We start from the raw sequence: 21,360 nt of genomic DNA on the forward strand, positions 1-21,360 counted from the left end.
AGCTGAAGCAACCTCTTTGCTTTGGCTTCACTATTGCTGGGGCTGAAGAACATATGGGACCCAAAGGGAAGAATGCAGAAATCAGGGCAGGAGAGTCCAGCCCTGCAGGAGGCAGAATGGGAAGCTAGGAGCCCAAGAACTAACTACTCAGGTAAGTCAAATACTAGCCATGATCACTGGGCAGTAAGCAATTACAAGTATTGTCTTCACCCAAGGGTGTGCTGGAAAATGTATAAAAACAAACATAATTGTGCAACTCTCATATCCAATCATTTGGTTGGTTGGTGCTGTCCTCTTGGATACAGAAGTACCTCTGCATGGGAAAAATGTGTGCATGAGAAATTTTTAAACTGAATCTGCATTATTAGCATATTTTCTGTCACTTTCTTAAATCTGGACTATCAACAAAACAATAAATCAAGCCCAGATTTGTAGCATTTGCTGATTTCTGCTGTATAAATGCTCACACTGAAAATCTGGCTACACATTATATCTAACACAACTCTAGGTTCATTCATATCATATGAAGCCATATGATATGGTTTCAGGGTGGTTGTTTTTAAGATGTAGTTCAATGTCTCCTACATTGGGAAATGCTAAAGGAACCCAGTCTTCCTTATACTTTGAAATAAGGGATTGGAGGGGTGGGAAAAGGAATATTGGGAGTGAGGGTGGTAGAGGGAGTGTTGGGAAGCAGAGGTGGAAGGGAACTCATGATGTTCAAGTCATTAACCTTCCCTAGTACAAGACTTTCTCTGAATAAATTTGGAGTTTTAGAATCATACTTTTAGAGTAGAGAGATCATGAAGTCATCTAGTCTAACCTTGTCATTTTACAGATGAATAAACTGGGGTTAAGTAACCTAATCTTAGTTTAAGAGACTTGCCCAAGATCACACAGGTAGTTTGAGGACTTAATTGAGAGAGAACATTTATCTTATGCTACTGACCCAGTGTCTGTGGCCCAATGAATCATTAAAGAGTGAAATACTAATGAGATCAGACAAGTCAAATCCTCATAGTAACCAACTGACAAGCTCCAAACTCTGTACTTAAACATGGTCAGCTAATGTGTGATAAACCAGAAAGAACATTAGACTTTGAATCAAGAGATCTGGGTTCAGCTTCCTTGACTCTAACACTACATGGTTATGTGACTCTGTATAAGTCACTTTATTTCAGTGTTTCACAAAGAAAAGCATTTGTATACCTTTCAGTAGTACTGGGTATTCTTCTGAATAGGCTGGTTTGTAGTTATTACAATTGCTCCAAAATCTTCTCATTTTAAGCTTTTCTTCTAATTTGAAGTCAACTTTATTATCAGAAATATGCTATATATAAGCCTTAAATTCTCTGAAAATATGTTATTATTATCTCTAACATATGTGATCAAGAAACAATGTAACATAATAGATAGGAAACTGGTCTTAGAATCAGGAAAATCTGGACTCCAGTTTAATCTCTGATATAGAAGAACATAAAATTATAAATTTAGAGCTGGAAGGGACTAGAGGAATTGTCTAGACTACTCTGATAATTTTACAGGTCAAGAAACTGAGACCCAGTGAAGTAAGATGATGTGTCTCACAAGTAGGAAGTGGAAACACTAGATTTTGAACCTAGGTTTTATAAACCATGGGAAAATCCTTTAATTCTTCAGTCACCCCAGGCAACCCTCAGACTAAGCCAATTTCCAATGTGGAGACAGATATAGATCTCTTCTCTCCACACACACCCCAAATGCTAAGAATTACCAAGAGGACCAGATAAGAGAGGGAGGATATCATAAATCAATTCCAGATTTCATCAACTGAGGTATTCCATCCATTGGTACAGATTATAATCCCTCCATGATTTCTCATCCCATGACATTCTTATCTATTCTTTCCTATTGATCCTCCCCAGACATCCACCCAACATGACAAAAATCATCCTCTAGGTCTACCATACTCTGACACCTTTGTCTTTTCCAATTATATATATTCTTTGATGACATCCCAATGGACGTGTTTAAGGTAATCTTTGGATATATACTACAACTTCTTGTGCCTTTCCTGCATCTTTCTATTACCCTTTAAATTACCTACAATCTTGGTTCTTCAAGGTATTGTAGTATTCCAAAATTTTAGACTATTAACATCACTGAGAAAGACTTAGATAACTGGATGGTCTCATTCAAATCCAATCTCAGACACTTAACTCTGTGATTCTGGGCAAGTCACTTAAATTTTAACTGTCTCAGATTCTTGAACTGTAAAATGGGATTAATAATAGTGCCTACTTCTTAGGCTTATCATAAAGATAAAAGATAATATTTGAAAAGTGGTTAACAAACCTTAAAATCTACATATTGCTATTATTATTGTGTATTTTTTAAAGATGGGTTTGGGGCTGAAGAACAGCTTAATATAAATGAAATAAAGCATAGTATAGTGCCCCAAATCCAAATCATCCCATCTTTCCTTCTGTTCAATTCTTGGCCCTATTTATATACTAATGGACTAACTCAAAGCATTAGTTATCTAAATACATGGTATAATATGGAAAATAGACATTTTTCTTTCATTTAAGTTTTCTTTGTCTTATGCCTTCTCTTTAAGTAATTATGAATCTCATTAGGAGGTCCATAATATTCTGATGTTGAATTCAGTTTGCAAAAATTCGTCTACAAACAGCTCTTCCATTTGAGCTTTGTGGATACCATTCTCCATGTTATCGGTCATCATCTTTGGTTAAACATATATTTTCCTATTTTGTTTATTGCTTGACATTAATAATCAGATAATCAATATGATCTTACCACAAGAGGAAAGCTCATACAATTGTGTTTTGATGTCTATACTATGTGAATGTGAATATGTAGTCTTCTATTTAAATTTTTTTGAGAAAGGCTGTCTATTCTATTTTTATCCAAAATTTTCTCAAACTGTATATATATTGTTTACAAAAAGTTTTTATAAAAATGAGGAAATTGGCATATGAATCAAGGGATTGTTTTGAATGGGGTCCATAATGCCATCTGTAATTTTTTTCTATTTTTTTCATATTTTTCTCCCTGATTGATCTTGCAAAATGATGCCTTAATACTTTCAAAGCTGGCTTACCTTTACCAAGGACTTCTTCAATCTACTCCAACAGCTTTTCATGACTTCATTTTCTTAAGTACCATCACAACTTCTTTGTATGGCACATCAGGAATTGAAATGTTAGCATCCAAATCTGATAATTCCACTATTTTTGATGTTGAAAATAGAGTATTATAAACATGCTGAAAATTTGTTCCATTTTCTCTTTATGTGTTATCTTCCTGTCATTTGCAACTATGAATATTCTTAAGATGATGTGGCTCATTTGGGTCTCACATCAATCATTCTGTAGATATGTTTAGCCAAAATGCTCCTAAGTTTTCCCACCATCTTGCCATGCCAACCCCCCTTCTCTTACTGCTGAGTTCTTTCCAGGGACTTATACTTTGGGAATGCTTCACTCCCCTTCTGGCTATGCTTTCTGACTTTTCTGACTTTGCCACCCTGGCCCATTACAGGAACCATCTCTCCTTTCCCATCTTTCTCCTCCTTTCAGCTCCCTTTTATGTGTCATCTTCCTCTTTAGAATATAAACTCCTTGAAGGCAGGGACTCTCTTTCTATTTCCTTCTGTCTCCAGTATTTAGCACAGTGACTGGTACCCAGTAAGAGCTCATTGTCTCCCTCTTTATCTACCATCATCTCCATACTGTTTTACAAATATAAACTGGTGTTGCCCTTACTATTATTTCCCTCTACTTAGCTAGGAGTTTGTAGACCAAGGTTGTTTCTAGGCTCCTTTCACAGTCATATTATGGTGACTGCTTTAAACTGGATAAACTTTTGCAGGCTATGGTAATAATCAATTTGCTTTTTTGCAGATTCCCATTTTTCAGTATCATTACCATTTTTGAGTTGGTCAGATTGAACCTATTGCAATCATTCACTCATTTTCTTCATTCAACTTCTCATCTTTATTTATTTTTCTAATTTTAATCTGATTTTGACCAACGCTCTAGTCAGTTGATAGCCTAACCAACACAGATAACTGATTCTGATGTCACACTTCTGTCTGTACCAAGTCATTTCCTTTCTTTTAAGACTTTGTTGTTGTAGTTGGGTTGCTTCAGTTGTGTCCAGTTTCAGTTGTGCCTTCTTTTGAAGTTTTTCTTGGCAAAGATAATGAAGTGGTTTGTCATTTCCCTCTCCAGTTCATTTTGCTGATGAGGAAACTGAGGCAACTAGGATTAAGTGATTTGCCCAGGGTCACACAGCTAATAAATATCTGAGACCAGATTTGAATTCAGGAAGATAAATCTTTGTGACTCCATATGCCATCTTCTGTTTCATTTTTAGTAATGTTTTTCGGTGTTCATGATTATGTTTAGTACATTCTTACTTTATTGTGAAAGAAAAATGAATCACAGAATCACAGAGTTTCTGCATTTGAAAGAACATCAATGGCTATCATGTTCAACCCCAAATTGCAAAGAATCCCAATTATAATGTATCTAAGAAGTAGTCATCTAGTCTTAAGTGAGAAAAAATCTTCATCTCTCAAGGCAGTCAATTCCACTTTTTGACAATGCCAGGAAATTTTCAAGAACTTTATAGTCATAATATTTCTAAGTAGTCAACATTCCTTTGACCTTTTGTTTCTCAAAATTGGTCCACAATTTTCAACATAATTCTCCATCAGTCAACTAGCATTTATTAGGAATTTACTATGTTCCAGACAAGTCCCTGAGTATAACTGACAATGTTGAGTTGGTTTAAGAGGTCTTAATAGCATTCTCCTGGCTCTTCATCTTCATTAACAACTGTTGGTCCAGAAACCACAATTCTCTTCATGGTGGTCTTTTTGCTGACGTTCATCATGAGTACCACATGTGCCATTACTTCTCTTGATGCCTTTGGGTACAAGATTAAATCACTTCTGTCAACTCCTTTGTTTAACTTTCCAGGGACAATCTATGAGCCATGATCATATTTAGCAACCATTTCCTTTTGGCTTCTGGTTTCTATTGTTGAGAGGATATCAGCATTATTGGGGCTCACTTGTTACAGTGGGAGATCAGTTTTGTCTTTGGACAAAAGACAATTTGTTTGGAGCATTTGCAATTAAATTAAAGTTTATGGATGATCTAACCACTTTGTAATTCTTAGAGTCCTCTGCTGCCTTTTCTACCAACCACAATTAATAATTTAGAAGCATAAAGGGACTACACAGGATTGAGAGCCACTTAAAATTTTCCTTATTTCATGGGTAAACATAGACAAAGAATTCATCAACTAATGATCAACTAACTAAAGTGCTGAGTCTCAAGGAAGAGTTGAGCTCAAATCCAACTTCTCAACATTTTTGAGCTCTGTGATTCTGGGCAAGTCACTTTGCCTCTGCTTTTCATATGTAAAATAGAAATCATAATAGCACTTACCCTTGTAGGGTTGCTGTGAGGATCAAATTAAATAATATTTGCAAAGTATTTAACACAGTGCTTGGTCCAGAGTAGGTCTTTAATAAATGCTTATTTCCTTTCTTCCTTCCTACTGGTCAGCCTATTTGGTGATCATCCTCAACAGATTTAATTTGTTCCCAGGACTATATACTCAAAGCCTATCTTTCATGATAGAACCCATCAAAGGTTTTACTCTTCTATTGATCTCCTTCTCTTATTCCCAATTTTAATTCATGGGTCTCTTTCCCAGAACAATGAAGCATCAAAACAGGACTTTGTGAAGAAATTCCATCCCTACTATTAGAAAAACAATTCAGAATATCCATATTCTGAGGTATAGGCAGCTTAACTACATGGGAGATAGGTCATTCATACCATCTCAATGAAGGACTTTGTTCTTCAGCAAAGGGTCATTTTGTATTTAAGGATTAGGGAAACTAAGGAGCTTATCCAAGGTCAAAGAACAAGTGTCATATCTGATTGTTCCTTTCAAAGGGGACTCTAGGGAGACATCTAACCTATGTCCTCTTATCTAGAGTGATCATATGCTGACATAACCATGGAAATAGTGCCTTCCCAACTGCTCTGGTGCAGACATCTCTCCAAGATTCCCAGAAAGGGAATGATATTGAAAGGCAGAAGGGAAGTGTTATAGATTAAACTTCTTTCCAATTTATTGTCCCTCTTTTCCCCACATCTGGCACCTTTCAGTACTCTGAACCATTTGGCTCTTTTTCTCCTGCCTGTGTGTGGCCTGTTCAGAGGAGAGATTCCATGATCTTTGGGTTTAATATACCATGAATTTTCCCATTTTGATAAATGAATCAGTCAGTGTGCCTAAGAGAAAAAAGTCTATAGGGCCAAGTTCCCAGAGAATAAAAGAAACCCTAATTTTCTAGGGAATCTAACTCTTTCCTGACTTCCAATGGCAGGAAGTGTAGGGATTATCAGTTTCTTCAGCTCAGCAGGAGCTTGGACAGCATTTTTCTCAGCCAAGATATTTGTCTGACTGTTACAGTGACTTCAGTAACCCTGCAGCACTGTTATTTGGCCCATCATCTGTGGTGTTGTTATTTATCTTTTTTATGAACTGGGCAGCAATTCATTGAAAAGTACCTGAGGCTTTTAGTGGACTCAATATGAGTCATCAGAATGACATGTGGTCAAACATGAGCTAATATGATCTTAATAAATGCATAGAGTTCCAAATGAGAGGGATATAGTTCCACTCTACTGCCATAGTCAACCACATCTTAAATATGATGTTCAGTTCTTATCATTAAATTAGAGGAAGGATATTGAGAAGATGGAGAAGGAAACCAGGGAGATGAGAGGACTAGAAATGTAAATTCAGGGTAGGAGTTGAGTCACTCTTTGGATTTGCATCCCCAAAACCAAACAGCCTCCAAATTAGTAAGTGCTTAATTGATAGAAATTCCAGGGGGCTCTTTTAAAGGAACTAGGGAAGTATTTGCCAGAAGAATCAACAAAAGCTTAGAGAGTATAAGATACCTGAAGGATTTTCATGAGGAAGAGGGAGTAGATTTACTCCTTTTAGGCCAAAAGTGTAGAATATAAGAACAATAACTAGGAATTGTAGAAAGTTAAATTTTAGTTCATACTAAGGAAAAACTTTTAGATAATAAGAATGGCCCATGGTCATGAGTTTACTCTCTTTCACTGAAGATGTTTAAGCAGAGACCAGATAACTTCTTGCCAGGAATGTACAGACGTTCATGCTTCTGGTAGGAATTAGGCCAGATGACTTCTCTTATACCTTTCAACTCCAAGATTCTATGAAGTCATTTATAGAATTTAAAAAAATCATAAAATGTTAGAACTATCATATTTTACATGTGGAGAAACCAAGATACAAATATAGTGTCTTCAGAAAAGTAGTTACTTAGCAAACTTACATATTAGAATTTAAGAGGTCCTTTGATTTCCATTTCAATGCTGTATCCAACTTTATCGGCATGGTACCATGTCTTATTTCTCTTTAGACTCTTGGTGTTTAGTGCAGTGTCCCTATAACCTTTTATTTTTGTTGGCAACAATGATATTGTTGAAAACAATGACCAGACAGCTTTCTGAAAACCTCTGAAAGCTGACAATCAATCAGTGCCTCAAGCCCCATAGTTTTGGGAGGATGTGACTTGAGTCCTTTATTCTCTGGGTATGGGATATGAAGAGTCCATATCCTTCTCCTACCAGATTTAAGTGGTAGTGATATTTGAGCCAGTGTGCTTCTCTCTCTAATGTGATACAGGCTATGCTATGCAAAATCAGCCAGTCTGCCTTATTGATGTCAATAATTCAGCAGTCAGTACTTGAAGGGGTCATGGGGAGGAAGCAGAATGGTTTGTGACATTTCTCCACTGGAGGAAAAATGAAGTAGCAAGATTTATCTTCTTCTACAGTTGTTGGAAACAGGTCTATTGGAAAAAAAGTAGGATGACTCATAACTCATGTCATCGAAACAAAAGATATAGTGAGACAGTTTTGTTCCCAAGAACTTTTCTTTTAGGCAAGGTCACTGAAAGATCGTGAAATGCTTTTATGTCCCCTCCCAGAGAAGGAAGAATCTGATATCTAGATTTATCCCTATTTAAGGACAAATATGTCCTCTCTGACCTCTGTGTTTGTTTAGGTGAATGGGATTTAATTTAGATTGTCAGCTCCCATAGGACAGAGACTGTGCCAATATGAGAATCAGTCAAAAGGCCACCATAAAAATAACTGTGGTTTAATGTGCCAACATCTGTTGAAGAAGCTGGAAGTACAGAGAAATTCTATCAAAAACATGTCAAGATCCTTTAAACCAAGTCAATGTAGTTTGAGTCACTCACTCACTAGAGTCAAGATATCATTTTACTAAAAGGTTCTCTTGCTTCTGGTGACAGTATGGATTGAGGGCAACAGTTAGGACCTAACCTCTCTTCTTTTTTTACAGGACTGTAACCTCAAGTCCCAACTTTGAACATGAATGGAACAGCCAACCTGAATTCTGCCAGCCGCCCCCATTATGCCTCCTCTATCCCTGTGCCCCGTGCTACTTCCCAAACCAAGATCCAGACCCTGGCAGCATCACCTCAATTGCGCCCACGCCAACACAGTCTAGTGCCCAGCCCCCAACGGGCAGCCTCACCAAGACTAGGGAAGACAGTAGGTAGTCCCAGCAGTTCCTCGCCCAAGACTCCCAGAGGAAGAGGCTCTGCCAAGACTTCAGGGGGGCTGAAGGAGTCCTCTTTCCCAGGACATGAGAGGCCTGAGGCAGCAGAGGGCTATGAAGGACACCCAAATCAGAGCCTGGGTTCTCCATGGAGCAGTCCCAGGGTAACTCCCAAAGCCCTTTCAAGTTCCAGGACTGGACCTAGGAGGACTGAGGAGACTCAAGTCATTGGGAGCAAGAAGAAGAGAACACCAGAAGGGATTCGAGCTTCCCAAGCTCACAATAGGAGCCCATCTCAGATGAGCCCACATAGAGACACACTGATACCAGGAGCTTCTGAGGGCAGGAAACCTTTGAGCTGCCAAGAAGTAAACTTTCAAGGTTCTGGCATCTCCAGACCTCTGGTGCCTGAGGATGAATCTCAGAGTGAGATGACTTCAAGGATTTCCTCCTCAGTCATCAGTCCAGTGCATAGCAAAGGCTCTTCCCCTAGCCTGGGAACCATCAGCTTCTCCTCCACCTCCCAGCAGAACCATCCTGTCACTGCCACGGTGGCTCCCTTTCAGTACAGGTAAATGGAGAGAGAAGAAAGGGAAGAGATTAGTGAAGGGACCCTACTCTGAAAATAAAGTTCTGGGTTAAAGGGAAGCAGAGCCAGTATCATATACCTTAGGGACCAAGGGTTTCAAAGATACAGAAAGAATGAAGATGAGAATGTGGGACATATGAGGATGGAGGGTTTGAAAAACTGGGAAGTCACTGTTTTTTATCAATTATAGAAAATTCCCAACTAGAGATTCCAAAGAAGACATATGGAGGTGCTGAAAATACTTTTTTACTGTAATCAGGGGTGGACTCAGACTAGGGAGTTGATGAAACAGAGTGAAAGCATGCTGAACAAGGGTAGGGAATAAGTCCTGTCTAAACTATCTGATTCATGTCATCATCCTCACCGCCCCCCTTTAGGCACCAGGCCTGCAATTCAGATGGGCTGCTACCTCTTGAAGGCTCCCTTGAATTGCAACTAAAGGAGGAAAATGGCTAAGCTTCCATGCTTTCCCTAACAGACAATAGAACATAAACTATTACCCCACAGTCCAACTAATTTTGTCTTTTGTAAAGAATATAACGGTAGGGGCGGCTAGGTGGTACAGTGGATAAAGCACTGGCCCTGGAGTCAGGAGTACCTGGGTTCAAATCCGGCCTCAGACACAATAATTACCTAGCTGTGTGGCCTTGGGCAGGCTACTTTAACCCCATTTGCCTTGCAAAAACCTAAAAAAAAGAGAATATAACGGCATAAATATTAACTAATCTTTCATTCTTACTATATTAGAGTGAGTATGGTTTACACTTTTCTCTCTAATCTGGCTTGAATAAAACCTCAGACTAGACCATAATCGGTGTTATTTTTCATGTATAAGTGTGTATGTGTATTTTTATGTATGTCCATGTACATAAATAAATTCATGTGTGTGTGTGTATATGAACAGACATATACATGGTGTCCAAAAGTGCAGCATAGTTATTTCAATATTTCAAAGAAATTTTATGTTTTAATTTAGCCCCCCTGAAGTTTAGTTTAATGGCCTGGGCCTTATTCAGACCAAGATGGTAATTATTATAAAAGTGATTCACAATTTAGAGCAACATTTAAAGAATGAAAAGAATTAGATACAAAGTAAATCTGTTGCTAAAGTTCAGTGGTTTCAATCAAGGCTTAATCTAGTCAGTCAGTCAGCATCCATTCAGAAATGCTTAATATGGGTCAGGTACTCTATTAAGTGAAGTAAAAAAAAGCAAAATAAATTGCTGAAGGATCTCACATACTAATGACAGCAACAACATGAAATTAATTATAAATATACATACATATGTGTGTATAGGTTCATACATACATATATATTTTGTCTACAGAATAGATGGAAGACAATTTTGGAGCAAACTGAAAGTGGGAATTGAGCTGAGCCTTAAAAGAAACCAAGATATTAGAGAGAGAGTTCAGGAGAAAAAGCATTCTAGACCAAAGGAGTGATAATACAAAAACATGGAGTTAGATGATGGGGTGTGAGTGAGTGTGCATGTATATATGTATGTATATGTGTGCATGTGCAGGAAAAAGTAGAGTTCATGGAGATGAGTAGAGCATAAGAAGATTGGAGAGGTTGGAGACCAAGTGATGAAGGGACTTAAATACCAAACTGAGAAATTTATATTTCATCCCAGAGTCACTGATGTTTACTGTTTTGGAGGAGGGGATGACACAGACAGATCTTCACTTTAAGGAGAATTATTTTGACACCAAGATAGAGAATGGAATGGAATAAGGGGAGATGAGACAGGGAGGAATGAGAGTTGATGAGACAGGGAGGCCAGTTCAAAGGTCATTGCAATAGTTCAGGTGAAAAGTGATGAGGATGTATGGTAGCATGGTGGCTGCTATGTTCATGAAAGATATCGTTAAGGGAAAAGATTTTTCCTAGGGCTTAGCCCAGAACCTGGCCCAGTACCTAGCATTTAACAAGTGTTTACTGGTTGAGATTGGATATATAGAGTGAGTATGAGTAGTAAGTCAAAGAGAACACGAAGGAAATGAGTGGGATTTCTGGCCTAATGAGAGACTTTCAGCAAATTGCTTAACCTTCCCAGGCCTTCTTCATCATCTGTAAAATAAGGGATAGTGATATCAAACTCAAATAGAAATAAGGGCCACTAAATCATACATTAGGATGCCTGAAAGTCACATATGAGCTAAGAAAAACTACAGACTACCATTATCTAGATTCTATTGTATTTTTATTTATAATGTCAAATATTTCTCAATTACCTTTTCATCTGTTTTGGTCTGTCCTTGAAAGTCTTGCAGCCTTCTGCCTGTATTTTTGTCACCTCTGGACTAGGTGCTAAGGCTCCTTCCAGTGATAATTGTAATCCTATAGTCTTAAAAATTTTAAGTGTATGTACAGAGCATCACTTTTCTTTGCTGGACCTTTGTTTGCAATTCAAGAAAACATTTCTCTGGTGTATCTAACCCTAGTCTTCAGCCAAAACTCTTGCACTTTGTAACAAACTTTTGTGTTACTTTATTACTTTGCCAGAACTTATTTCAGATTCTATACTAGTCACCTGTCCTTCAATCTCCCTACAGTTTTAGAACCTGATTAATATGGAAATATCTTACAGGTTCCATATCCCTTCCTCTTTGGCATTTTAAAGCACTTAACAGAACAGAACACATCCATTCATGCATTCATATGCCCATTCAACAAATAGTTGCTGAGTGCCTTCTAGTCAAACAAGATTTTTTTTTTGGACTATGGTAGGGAGGTTCAGGAACTGTAACTGAATACTGGAAGTACATGGTACCTCCAATTTGGAAGGCTTTGCAGTCAAGAAGTTCCCATGAGGGTGCAGGTCAGATGTATGGGTTGAGCTATCCAATATGGCAGAGCCCAAAGATGCTTTGGAAGATAAGGAGGGTAGAGAGGGAAGTCACAGGAATTCAGGGGAAGCTAGGGGTGGAGCTGACCACACTTAAACTCTCTCTCTCTCTCTCTCTCTCTCTCTCTCTCTCTCTCTCTCTCTCTCTTTCCTTCTCTCTCTCTCTTTTTCTCCTACTCTTTCTCTCCTACTCTTTCCCTCTCTCCTATCTTTGTCTCTGCTTCTGTCTCTTTCTCTTTCCCTCTCTCTCCTCTTTGTCTCTGTCTCTCTGTCTCTCTCTCTCTCTCTCTCTCTCTCTCTCTCTCACACACACACACACACACACACACACACACACACACACGTTTAGGAAAACAGAACTCTCCTTTCTCCCTCAATGCCCTCCAGCTTCCTGGTGCCACATATTTAATTTCTACATGTCAGAGCTCCCTTCCCCTTGTCCTTCATGGTCCTCTCTACATCGACATTCCTTTGAAAACTACTTAGTGCCCCCCACCCATTCATAGGGTCATAGTCTTGTAGACTTAGAACTCAAAGGGACCTTGGGGGTCATTGTCCAACCCCTTCCCTCAATGTCACAGCTAGAAAGTAAATGAGGCAATATCTGTCCTTGCCTTTCTGACCCCATGTCCAGCATTCTTCCATAACATCATCTGTAAATGGTGCTATCCTGGCTTCCAGTCTTGGCTTGTTTTAAATTGAGCTGCTTTAGGGGTGGCTAGGTGGTGCAGTGAATAGGGCACCAGTCCTGGAGTCAGGAGTACCTGAGTTCAAATCTGGCTTCAGACACTTAATTACTTAACTGTGTGGCCTTGGGCAAGCCACTTAACTAACCCCAATGCCTTGCAAAAACCTAAAAAAAAAAAAAAATAAATGACTGGAACTGCTTTCAAGTGGACTTTCATTAACAATCATTGACCGCTGCTTGCTGCAGTTCCTTCTCCCATGGTGTGAGATCTCTACCCACTCCCCAATAGGCATGCATTTAATGTGCAGATGCTTAGTTCACTCTATGGAATCTGCCTAGTCAATGATCCTGGTGTTGGCCCCCGTCAGTCACAGAGCAGGGCAGAAGAGGTCAGGAACATTACATACCAAGATCAAGAAGTAGGAAAAGAAATCTTAGAACTAAAATGCCTGGGCAAGACACTTAACTCTGTTTGCCTCAGTCTTGCCTCATCTGTAAAATGAGCAAGAGAATCCAAGAAGTCAGGCATGACTGAAAAAAACCCCCACAATTGAACAAAAATTTAAAGCAAAGTCTGAACTAGGAGCTGTGAGGGTTCAATACAAATAACAGGTATTTGAACTAGAAAAATGGGCACTTCATTTTGCTGCACTCATTTGTATCTGTGATTGCAGACAGGTGTGGCTAGTCCCATCCCTGAATTTCTTCAGCTAGAAAGGCAGCCCCTTAGCTGGTGTAGAAAATAAAATCCTGGACTCAGACTCCAGAAGTCCCAAATTTGAGTTACTCTATCAGCCTCAGTTTCTTCATCTGCAAAATGGGGATAATAATCTCAGCAGGCTATCAGGATCAAATGAGCTAGCATGCAAAGCACTTTGTAAACCTTAAACCATAAAATAGCTATTATTCTGAAGCCTCCTCAACTGGAGAGCTCCAACGTCTACCCTTTTCATTGGTCTCCATGGTGACAACTGAGTCTGTGTGTTAATTGGATGCATGTACTGTTGAGATTTTTTCCCTCTTCATTTTAAGCCCTGATGTTGAAGATTGCTAGGGTTAGAGTTAAGGTTAGAGCCAGGACTGAGGATTAGGGTTAAGGCTCTGCTGTGGACCTCTTTAGGTCAGATGGGGAGGAATGTGGCCTCAGTTTTGAGATCTGGAGCTGCTGACACAGAAAGACCTGGCATGGACCCCGGATGGTCTGCCATCCCCAGGCCCATTCCCAAAGAGCTGCCATCTGCTCCCTGGAAGCACCAGACATCCCACTCTTATGAAAATCTGGCCCCTTGATCACATTCCTTTCACCAATTTAGCCATCGGCAAAGTGCTTGCTGAAGAATGAAGGAAAGGTTATCTCATCCCACCCCTTCCTTTGATCAGGCAAGGATCATACCTCATCCCAGGTTATCAAGTCTGATCCTAAGCTATGAAGCTTCTGAGAAAGAGATGCTCTGGATTTCATCATTCTCCTCTAGCCCCCTTTCCTGGGATCCCTGGCAGAAATCAGAGCTCATTTTCTCACTGAATTGACGGTACCACTTCATTTCCCTCATGGTTTCCATTTCATTTGGGGGTGGGGGTGGGGAGAATATCATAGGTTCCTAAATTTAAAGTGGGAAGTCATTTTAGTGGTAATCTAATCTAAGCCCCTCATTTTACCGATGAGGAACCAAAGGTCTAGATAAGGTCTTGTCATTTGCTCAGTCACATAAGAAGACAGTAGTAGAATTGGAATTTGAACCTAAGTCTTGTTCAAATCAAGTACTCTTTCCTTTGCATCACCTAGTCCCTGCCCTCATCTATACTCATCTCCGGTCCCTCTCTTCCCCTCTGAAACCACAACAGCTTCTCCATTGCTATCATTAGGTATTTTTCTATTTCCAAGCCACTTGCCTCATGATTCTTCTCTGATGTCTCCTGAACCACAACTATGGCCATGTGTGTACATTGTATATCATTTTCTTTAGATGGAATTTTGTTTAAAAGAGTATGAAGTCATGGTGTGTGTGTGTGTGTGTGTGTGTGTGTGTGTGTGTGTGTGTGTGTGTGTTTTATTTTTGACTTGATCTCCTTCAACTTTTCTGGGTCCTCGCTGGAGTTAAATGCTTCCTACCCAGAATGAGCAACTAGAACCTAGACCTTATCAGGAGACATTAAAGCTTGCCCCTTTAAACTTCAGGAAATAAGTGCATCCAACTACCCATTCTATCTGACATGATTTCCTGAATGAGAGAGATACGAAACAAGGGGGCGGAGGGGAATAGCAGACTGGGGAGCAGCAAACAGATTCCCTATCTGCTGCCCTCATCTTCTAATACTCTCTTATTTGTACTCTATTCTATCTGGCCAAATCTACTCAGAGTTTTTTAGCTCTATTCAGAGTTTTTTAGCCCTCTTCTGCAACCAAATATTTACAACAACCATTTTTTCTGCTCAGAATGACCTCCTTCCTTCAAAATTGCCACTCATAACTCATCCCTTGCAAGAAGCGCTCCAATGTTTAATTTTTTCCACCTCTAGTTATACTCCCTTTCCTTGGCTCTTATGTACATTATTTGAAATAGGTTCATATGGGGGGGGGCAGCTAGGTGGCATAGTGGATAGAGCACTGGCCCTGGAGTCAGAGGACCTGAGTTCAAATCCAGCCTCAGACACATAATAATTGCCTAGCTGTGTGACCTTGGGCAAGTTCCTTAACCCCATTACCTTAAATTGATTAAAAAAAAAAGAAATAGCTTCATCTGTATTTTTGTTTGCCCTTTTAACCATGTGTGGTATAGATGGATATAGATATATAGTATATAGAAATATAGATACAGCATATATCTGTTACATGGTTTCTCTGTATATCTTTCTCTACCTTTGTCTCTATATGTTTGTGTTCAAGCAAACAAATGTATATATCCTTATCTCTCCCCTGGCTTAACTCCCTCAGATTGGGAACTTCAAGGAAAGGAATCAATCAGTCATCAAACACTTATTAATCACCTGTTCCTTGCCAGGTACAATGCTGGTTGCCAGGTATACAAAAACAAAAATATACCTATCCTTGAAAGAGGATTCCATCAGACTGAAAGCTCCCTAAGGGCAGGTACCGAGTCTCTTCTGGGAATACTCCCTTCTCCTATCCCTCCCTCAGACCCAGCACCCTGATTCGGACCCTGCATCCCTAATTCAGTAGAATCTGAGTGACTTAAGATAATTTAAGGCAACCGATACATAGGTAATGTCATGAAGAAAACAAAAGACTGGAAACAGAAAAGAAAGAGAAAGAGAACAAGGAAACACAACTAAAGGATTGAATCTTTAGTTTGTTCCCCCTTCCCCTCTCCAGAATAAACCAGTCAGCCCCTTTTGAACACCCCATCCATACTCATTTGCCCAACTGCTAAAGGGTCCATTTAGCTGGAGACAGTGGGCAAGCAAGTGGGCAGCTCTGAGCGTCCAGGGTAATTACCAATATATTAAAAAACCCACTGCCCCTTTGTTCATTGGCCTACTTGCCCACTTGAAATTGTGTTTCAGGACCACAACCTTGCCTCCAACTTCCCCAGTTTATCCAACCCAGATGTGGCTTCTCCAGCCCCAAGGTTGATTTTAGCCCTATTTAATCCCTAGTATCCTGGTTACATTGACCACTCTACCCCCACCCAAGAGTTACTGAACTCATTCAAAGACAAGATAATTGTACAGTGGGTGGTTTGACAAAGACACCCTAATTTTTGGTCTTCCTTGTTTTGTGACCATAGATGAGTTATTTGACTTCTAAATTTCTACAGAGGAGAAGGAAAACCATAGTTTAATTAAGGGATTAGAGGAGATATGCCACCTCTACCCAGATCATGCACATTTCTGAGATAGGGAATAATACTGAGCTCAAAGGGCAGGCAGAGCTATAACTAGCAATTTGTGTGTCTGAGGCAGGGTAGTGTTAATCCTGGCAAGATCTGGGAAGTGTTCAACTGGAATGTGACCTGTGGAAAAGGAGAAGGTTGTTGAGAAAGAAATTCTAGGAGTTTTCTATTTTAAGTAATTGTTCTTGCTTTCAAGTCTGGAAAACCTGAGGTCAAGTCCCATCTCTTATCCACTGGTTGTATGACCTCATACTAAATCACTCTCAGTGGCCCTGAGTCAGTGCTGTAAGGCTATAAAATGCTGAGCAGTTGCCAATCTGTCTACTATAGGGAGTCTCCTAAAGGAATATCACAGGTCTATTCCAAAAAAATTCTTGTTAACTGCATGCTAAACTCAGTTGTTGTTACTTTGCTGAAGAATTGCAAGTACTGAAGAATCCTCTAAATTTTTGTCTGTGGCCTAATTAATAACTCTGGGGCAGGTGACATGGTGGGTGGGCCCCTGTACTCTCTGGAGCAGCACACTTGCCCTGGACTGGACTTGTCCAGAAGGATGTCCTTGGGACATGTCAGGATATATTTAGAGAAGCATGTACGTGACAAGGATAAGTGGCAAAGAAGGAGCAGAAGATTCATTCTTGACCAGATTAGGAGGTAAGGCTGGTAAGTCATCCTAGAAGAAAGGGGCTTGCCTTTGAGGCTGATTCTGCCCATAAAATGAACTTCAAAGCATTTTCTACAAATGACCATCACTTTTTTTATCCTTCAGGCTACAAGGAGATCAAGATCCTGACCCCCTACCCCAAGATGGTTGTGCCTTTGAAGACTTCCCTAGTCCCTCTGATGGATCTGAAGACAACTTCCCTAGCTTGGGTAGGTTCACTTCAGGGGAAAGATTTTCTCCTTAAATGGGCTTCCTAAGTGGGTGGATTATCACTGCAAAGAAGGCCCTGCTTTCAAAGAGTAAAATTTCAATCATGACTCAAACTTGGGGACTCATGACTTTTAACAGGAGTTTTTAACCTGAGACAGAGTTCAGAGTGCCCAAGAACTAGGAACTATGGGAAGAAAATATGTTCTTTATTTCAATATAATTTGTTTCCTTTGCAATCTTATGCATTTTAGTTTATGTATTTAAAAAAATATTCTTCTGAGAAGGGGTCCCTAGGCTTCACCATACTGACAAATAGATACAAGTTAGCAAACCTGCTTTATAAACTCAGTCTTGTAAAATAAGACCAGTACTTTACCAAGGAGAATCATCTATGTAAACCAATATAGTAAATGTTCATTAATAACAGCTAACATTTATATATTACTAAATATCAGGCACTTTTTATCCTCACAGCAACCATGGGATCACGTATAGGAGGAATTCATTATCCCCCATCTTATATTTGGGGAAACTGGATAAAATAGGGCAAATCTGAGGTCAGATTTAAACTTGACTCTTTCTGACTCCAGGCCTAGCACTCAAGAGCACCCAACTGTCTTATTATCAGGTAATCAAGGACTATGTCTCCATCATCAGACTGAGAGAACTCAGAGTAAAAACCCAGTCATCTCTGGAAATGGTCTTCTCTGCTCTCCAGTAGACCACCAGTTGTCCAAATTGGTGTATTTCACATCTTATAATATTTAGGTCCTATGAGACCCTAGAACAATGAATGTGGGTAATAAACTAGTAGAGATGTTGAAATGCTAATTGTACTGTGCATGTGCTCCTGGCACACATAGGGGCTTGTTCCAAGAAAATAAATAATTTGCTTTGTGCAAACCTCAAGGGAATAGGGTGGGAAGGGACCAGTCTGCTGCTCTGATTGGCCAACAGATTGGAAGCAGAAAACAAACCCCAGCTTAGTGTCCCCTGACATCATATTCCTGATATCCCAAAACTGATTTCCTCACCTTCTCACCCCTAAGTATTTTTCTTTCTGAACCTCTCTTAATGTCTCTGCCAAACCTCTTGAGTCCTCTGGATCCTTCTAAGCATTCTGGTGGGTGGGTGACCCTGGCAAGATTATGCTTCAGGTGTAAGAGCAGCCCTCACTTTGCATGAGAAGCAGCCCCAAATAATAGATGTTTAAAAAAAAAAGAGAAATCTTTTTCCTCCCACAGTTCAACACACATGGAGAATGAGGGCACCAATGGGGGGGGGGGGAAGGGGGAGACAGACAAAAACCAAATTTGACTTCACACTAAAAAGCCATCAGAAATTAGAGTGCTGTAACCAGGAAAGTATGCAAGACTCTATTTTTACATTTGCATAATAGCTTCCTTATGTGTCTGCCACATTGTTTGAAGCCTGATCATCTCCATCAAATCAACAAGAGTTAATGATCATTATTTGAGGAAATGATGAAAAGTCATTTGCTCTTAAAATTCACTGCAAAAAAAAAAAAGCTTCAGTCCTATCTTTCCTGGCCAGGTCTTTATTTTAGGGCATGAGGGAAATCCTTTGACCAGTTATAAGGCAAGAGAGTTGACTTGCTTTGACTCCCCCAGCGTGGGGTATCCAGGGGGTCCCTTGGACATCTGCCTAGTGATCTATGGCAGAGTCCACCCTTTTTCTGGGCTTGCAGATATAGAATATAGGTTGGTGGGAATGAACCTCAATTCATGGACATCACACTCTAAAGATATCACCTAGGATAATCCTCCAATCCTACCTCAAGAAGCTATTTACTCTTCTCCCCTCCCCATTATACTTATTTTGTGCTACATGCCATCCTGGAAAGGCATCCAACACTAAGACATAGACTTGCAGGAAGTACTTTGAGGAGCTGTCATATGAAAGAAAGATTTTTCTAAGGTCTTTAATAATAATCATAATAAATAACAACAACAATAATAGCATTTACCTAATGCTTTAAAGGTTTACACAGCAGGAATATCATTTGAGCTTTACAGCAACCCTGGGAGATAAATGTTATGTTATTATTAATCTCACTTTACAAATGAGGAAGGCAACTAGGGGGCAAAGTAAATAGAGTATCAGACTTGGAGTCAGGAAGACTTGAGTTCAAATTCAGTCTCAGATGCTAACTAACTCTGTGATTCTGGGCAAGTCACTTAACCCTGATTGCCTCACCTTCCTCCTCTGTAAAATGAGCTGGAGAAGGAAATGGCAAACCTCTCCAGTATATTTACCAAGAAAACCCCAAATGGGGTCAATGAAGAGACTAGTCAAGAAAACAACATATGAGGCAACTGAGTTAGGCAGAGGTTACTTGGGTAAAGTCACACGACTAGTATATGTCTGAGGCTAGATTTGAGCTACAATACTTTATCTACTTTACCACCTAGATGTCCCATAGACTTCACAGGATCATTAATTCAGAGCTGGAAGGGACTTCTCAAGTCATCTAGATTAACTTTCTCATTTTCTAGATATGGAAACTAAAGCCTAGAGAGATGATATTACTGTCCAAGCTAATAGCGGTAGGAAATAACTGGACCAGGATTTGAACCTACAGATCCTGAACTCCAAATTCAGCACTTTTCCCACTATAACATAATGCCAGCAAAGTCAGAGTAATTGAAGGCATTATAGGGAAACAATTTCAAAATAAAAGAATAAACTTGGGGTTTTTTTTGAGCTAATCAAGGTTAAGTGACTTGCTCAGGATCACATAGCTAGTGTCTGAGACCAACTCAAGTCCTTCAGACTCCAGGACTGGTACTCTATCTAGTCTGCCACTAAACTTCCCCCCCCCCCAAAAAAAAAATAAATCAATCTCTAAGCTCTATTTCTTAAACTGTTTTGGAATGAGCTACTGTATGTAAATAATTTGTAACTATAAAACAACATAAAGATAGACTGCCAGCAGTAGCAGGTAGTAGGGGGGAAGGTAATAAGCATTTATATAGCCTTTGGCTAATATTATCTCATTTAATCTTCACAACCACCTGAGAGCTAACTGCTATTAGCACCATTATTTTTATAATTGAGGTAAATAGAGATGAAATTACTTCCCCAGCTAGGGGGTGCAGTCAGGAGGACTTGAATTCAAATCTGGCCTCAGACACTGCCACTTACTAGCTGTATGCCCTTGAGCAAGTCTCTTAATCCTAATTAACTTGCTTCCAGGGCCATCTCCAGTCATCTTGATTCATATCTGGCCACTAGACCCAGGTGACTCCAGAGGAGAAAGTAAAGTTGGTGATTTAGTACAACCCATCTCACTCAAATCCAATTCATGCGCTTGTCATGGCATCACCGCCCTGATGTCATGGTCTTCTTTACAAATGAAGGACAAAGCATCATCATGATTCTTAGGGAAAGGAAGAATTGAGGCCTCCTTCATCAAATAGGACCTTTGATTCAGAGTTCTGTCTTAGTGATTTTTTTCTTGTAGATTGAGCAATTTTGAACCTTACATGTGTGTACCCACATATTTGTGTGTACATACAATGGTTTACATGCATGTACATATATACACATATTTATAATATGTGAAGGGAAATTTCATATACATGAATGAAGGACAAACATCAGCATCATCAGCATCAGCATCCTCATAAGACAAATTTGACCTCAAGTCTTCCTGACTCCAAGCCCATCATTCTATTCATGGAGGATTTGGATTTAAATCTCAGATCTGTTAGATTAAAAGTTCTCCAAGTTTTTTTCCAAATTCTAAATACATAGTCACCTGAGGTCTTTATTAACTCTTCTTTAAAAACAGGAACTTCGGGGTGGCTAGGTGGCACAGTGGATAG

General features: G+C 39.5%; 1 protein-coding gene across 5 annotated transcripts in view; it reads left to right on the top strand.

Moving 5' to 3' along the window:
* NAV1 (neuron navigator 1) overlaps positions 1-21,360 on the top strand; it is a 351,815-nt gene that overhangs the window by 108,409 nt on the left and 222,046 nt on the right. For all 5 annotated transcript variants that reach the window (XM_074222356.1, XM_074222354.1, XM_074222355.1 and 2 more), the window contains exons 2-3: positions 8,437-9,226; positions 17,408-17,511. In XM_074222356.1, coding sequence (XP_074078457.1) covers positions 8,466-9,226; positions 17,408-17,511 — 865 coding nt within the window. In that variant the 5' untranslated portion in view covers positions 8,437-8,465. The remainder of the gene's footprint in view (positions 1-8,436; positions 9,227-17,407; positions 17,512-21,360) is intronic.

This window comes from Macrotis lagotis, chromosome 2, assembly GCF_037893015.1.
Source record: "Macrotis lagotis isolate mMagLag1 chromosome 2, bilby.v1.9.chrom.fasta, whole genome shotgun sequence".
In the NCBI taxonomy this organism is placed as follows: Eukaryota; Metazoa; Chordata; class Mammalia; order Peramelemorphia; family Peramelidae; genus Macrotis; species Macrotis lagotis.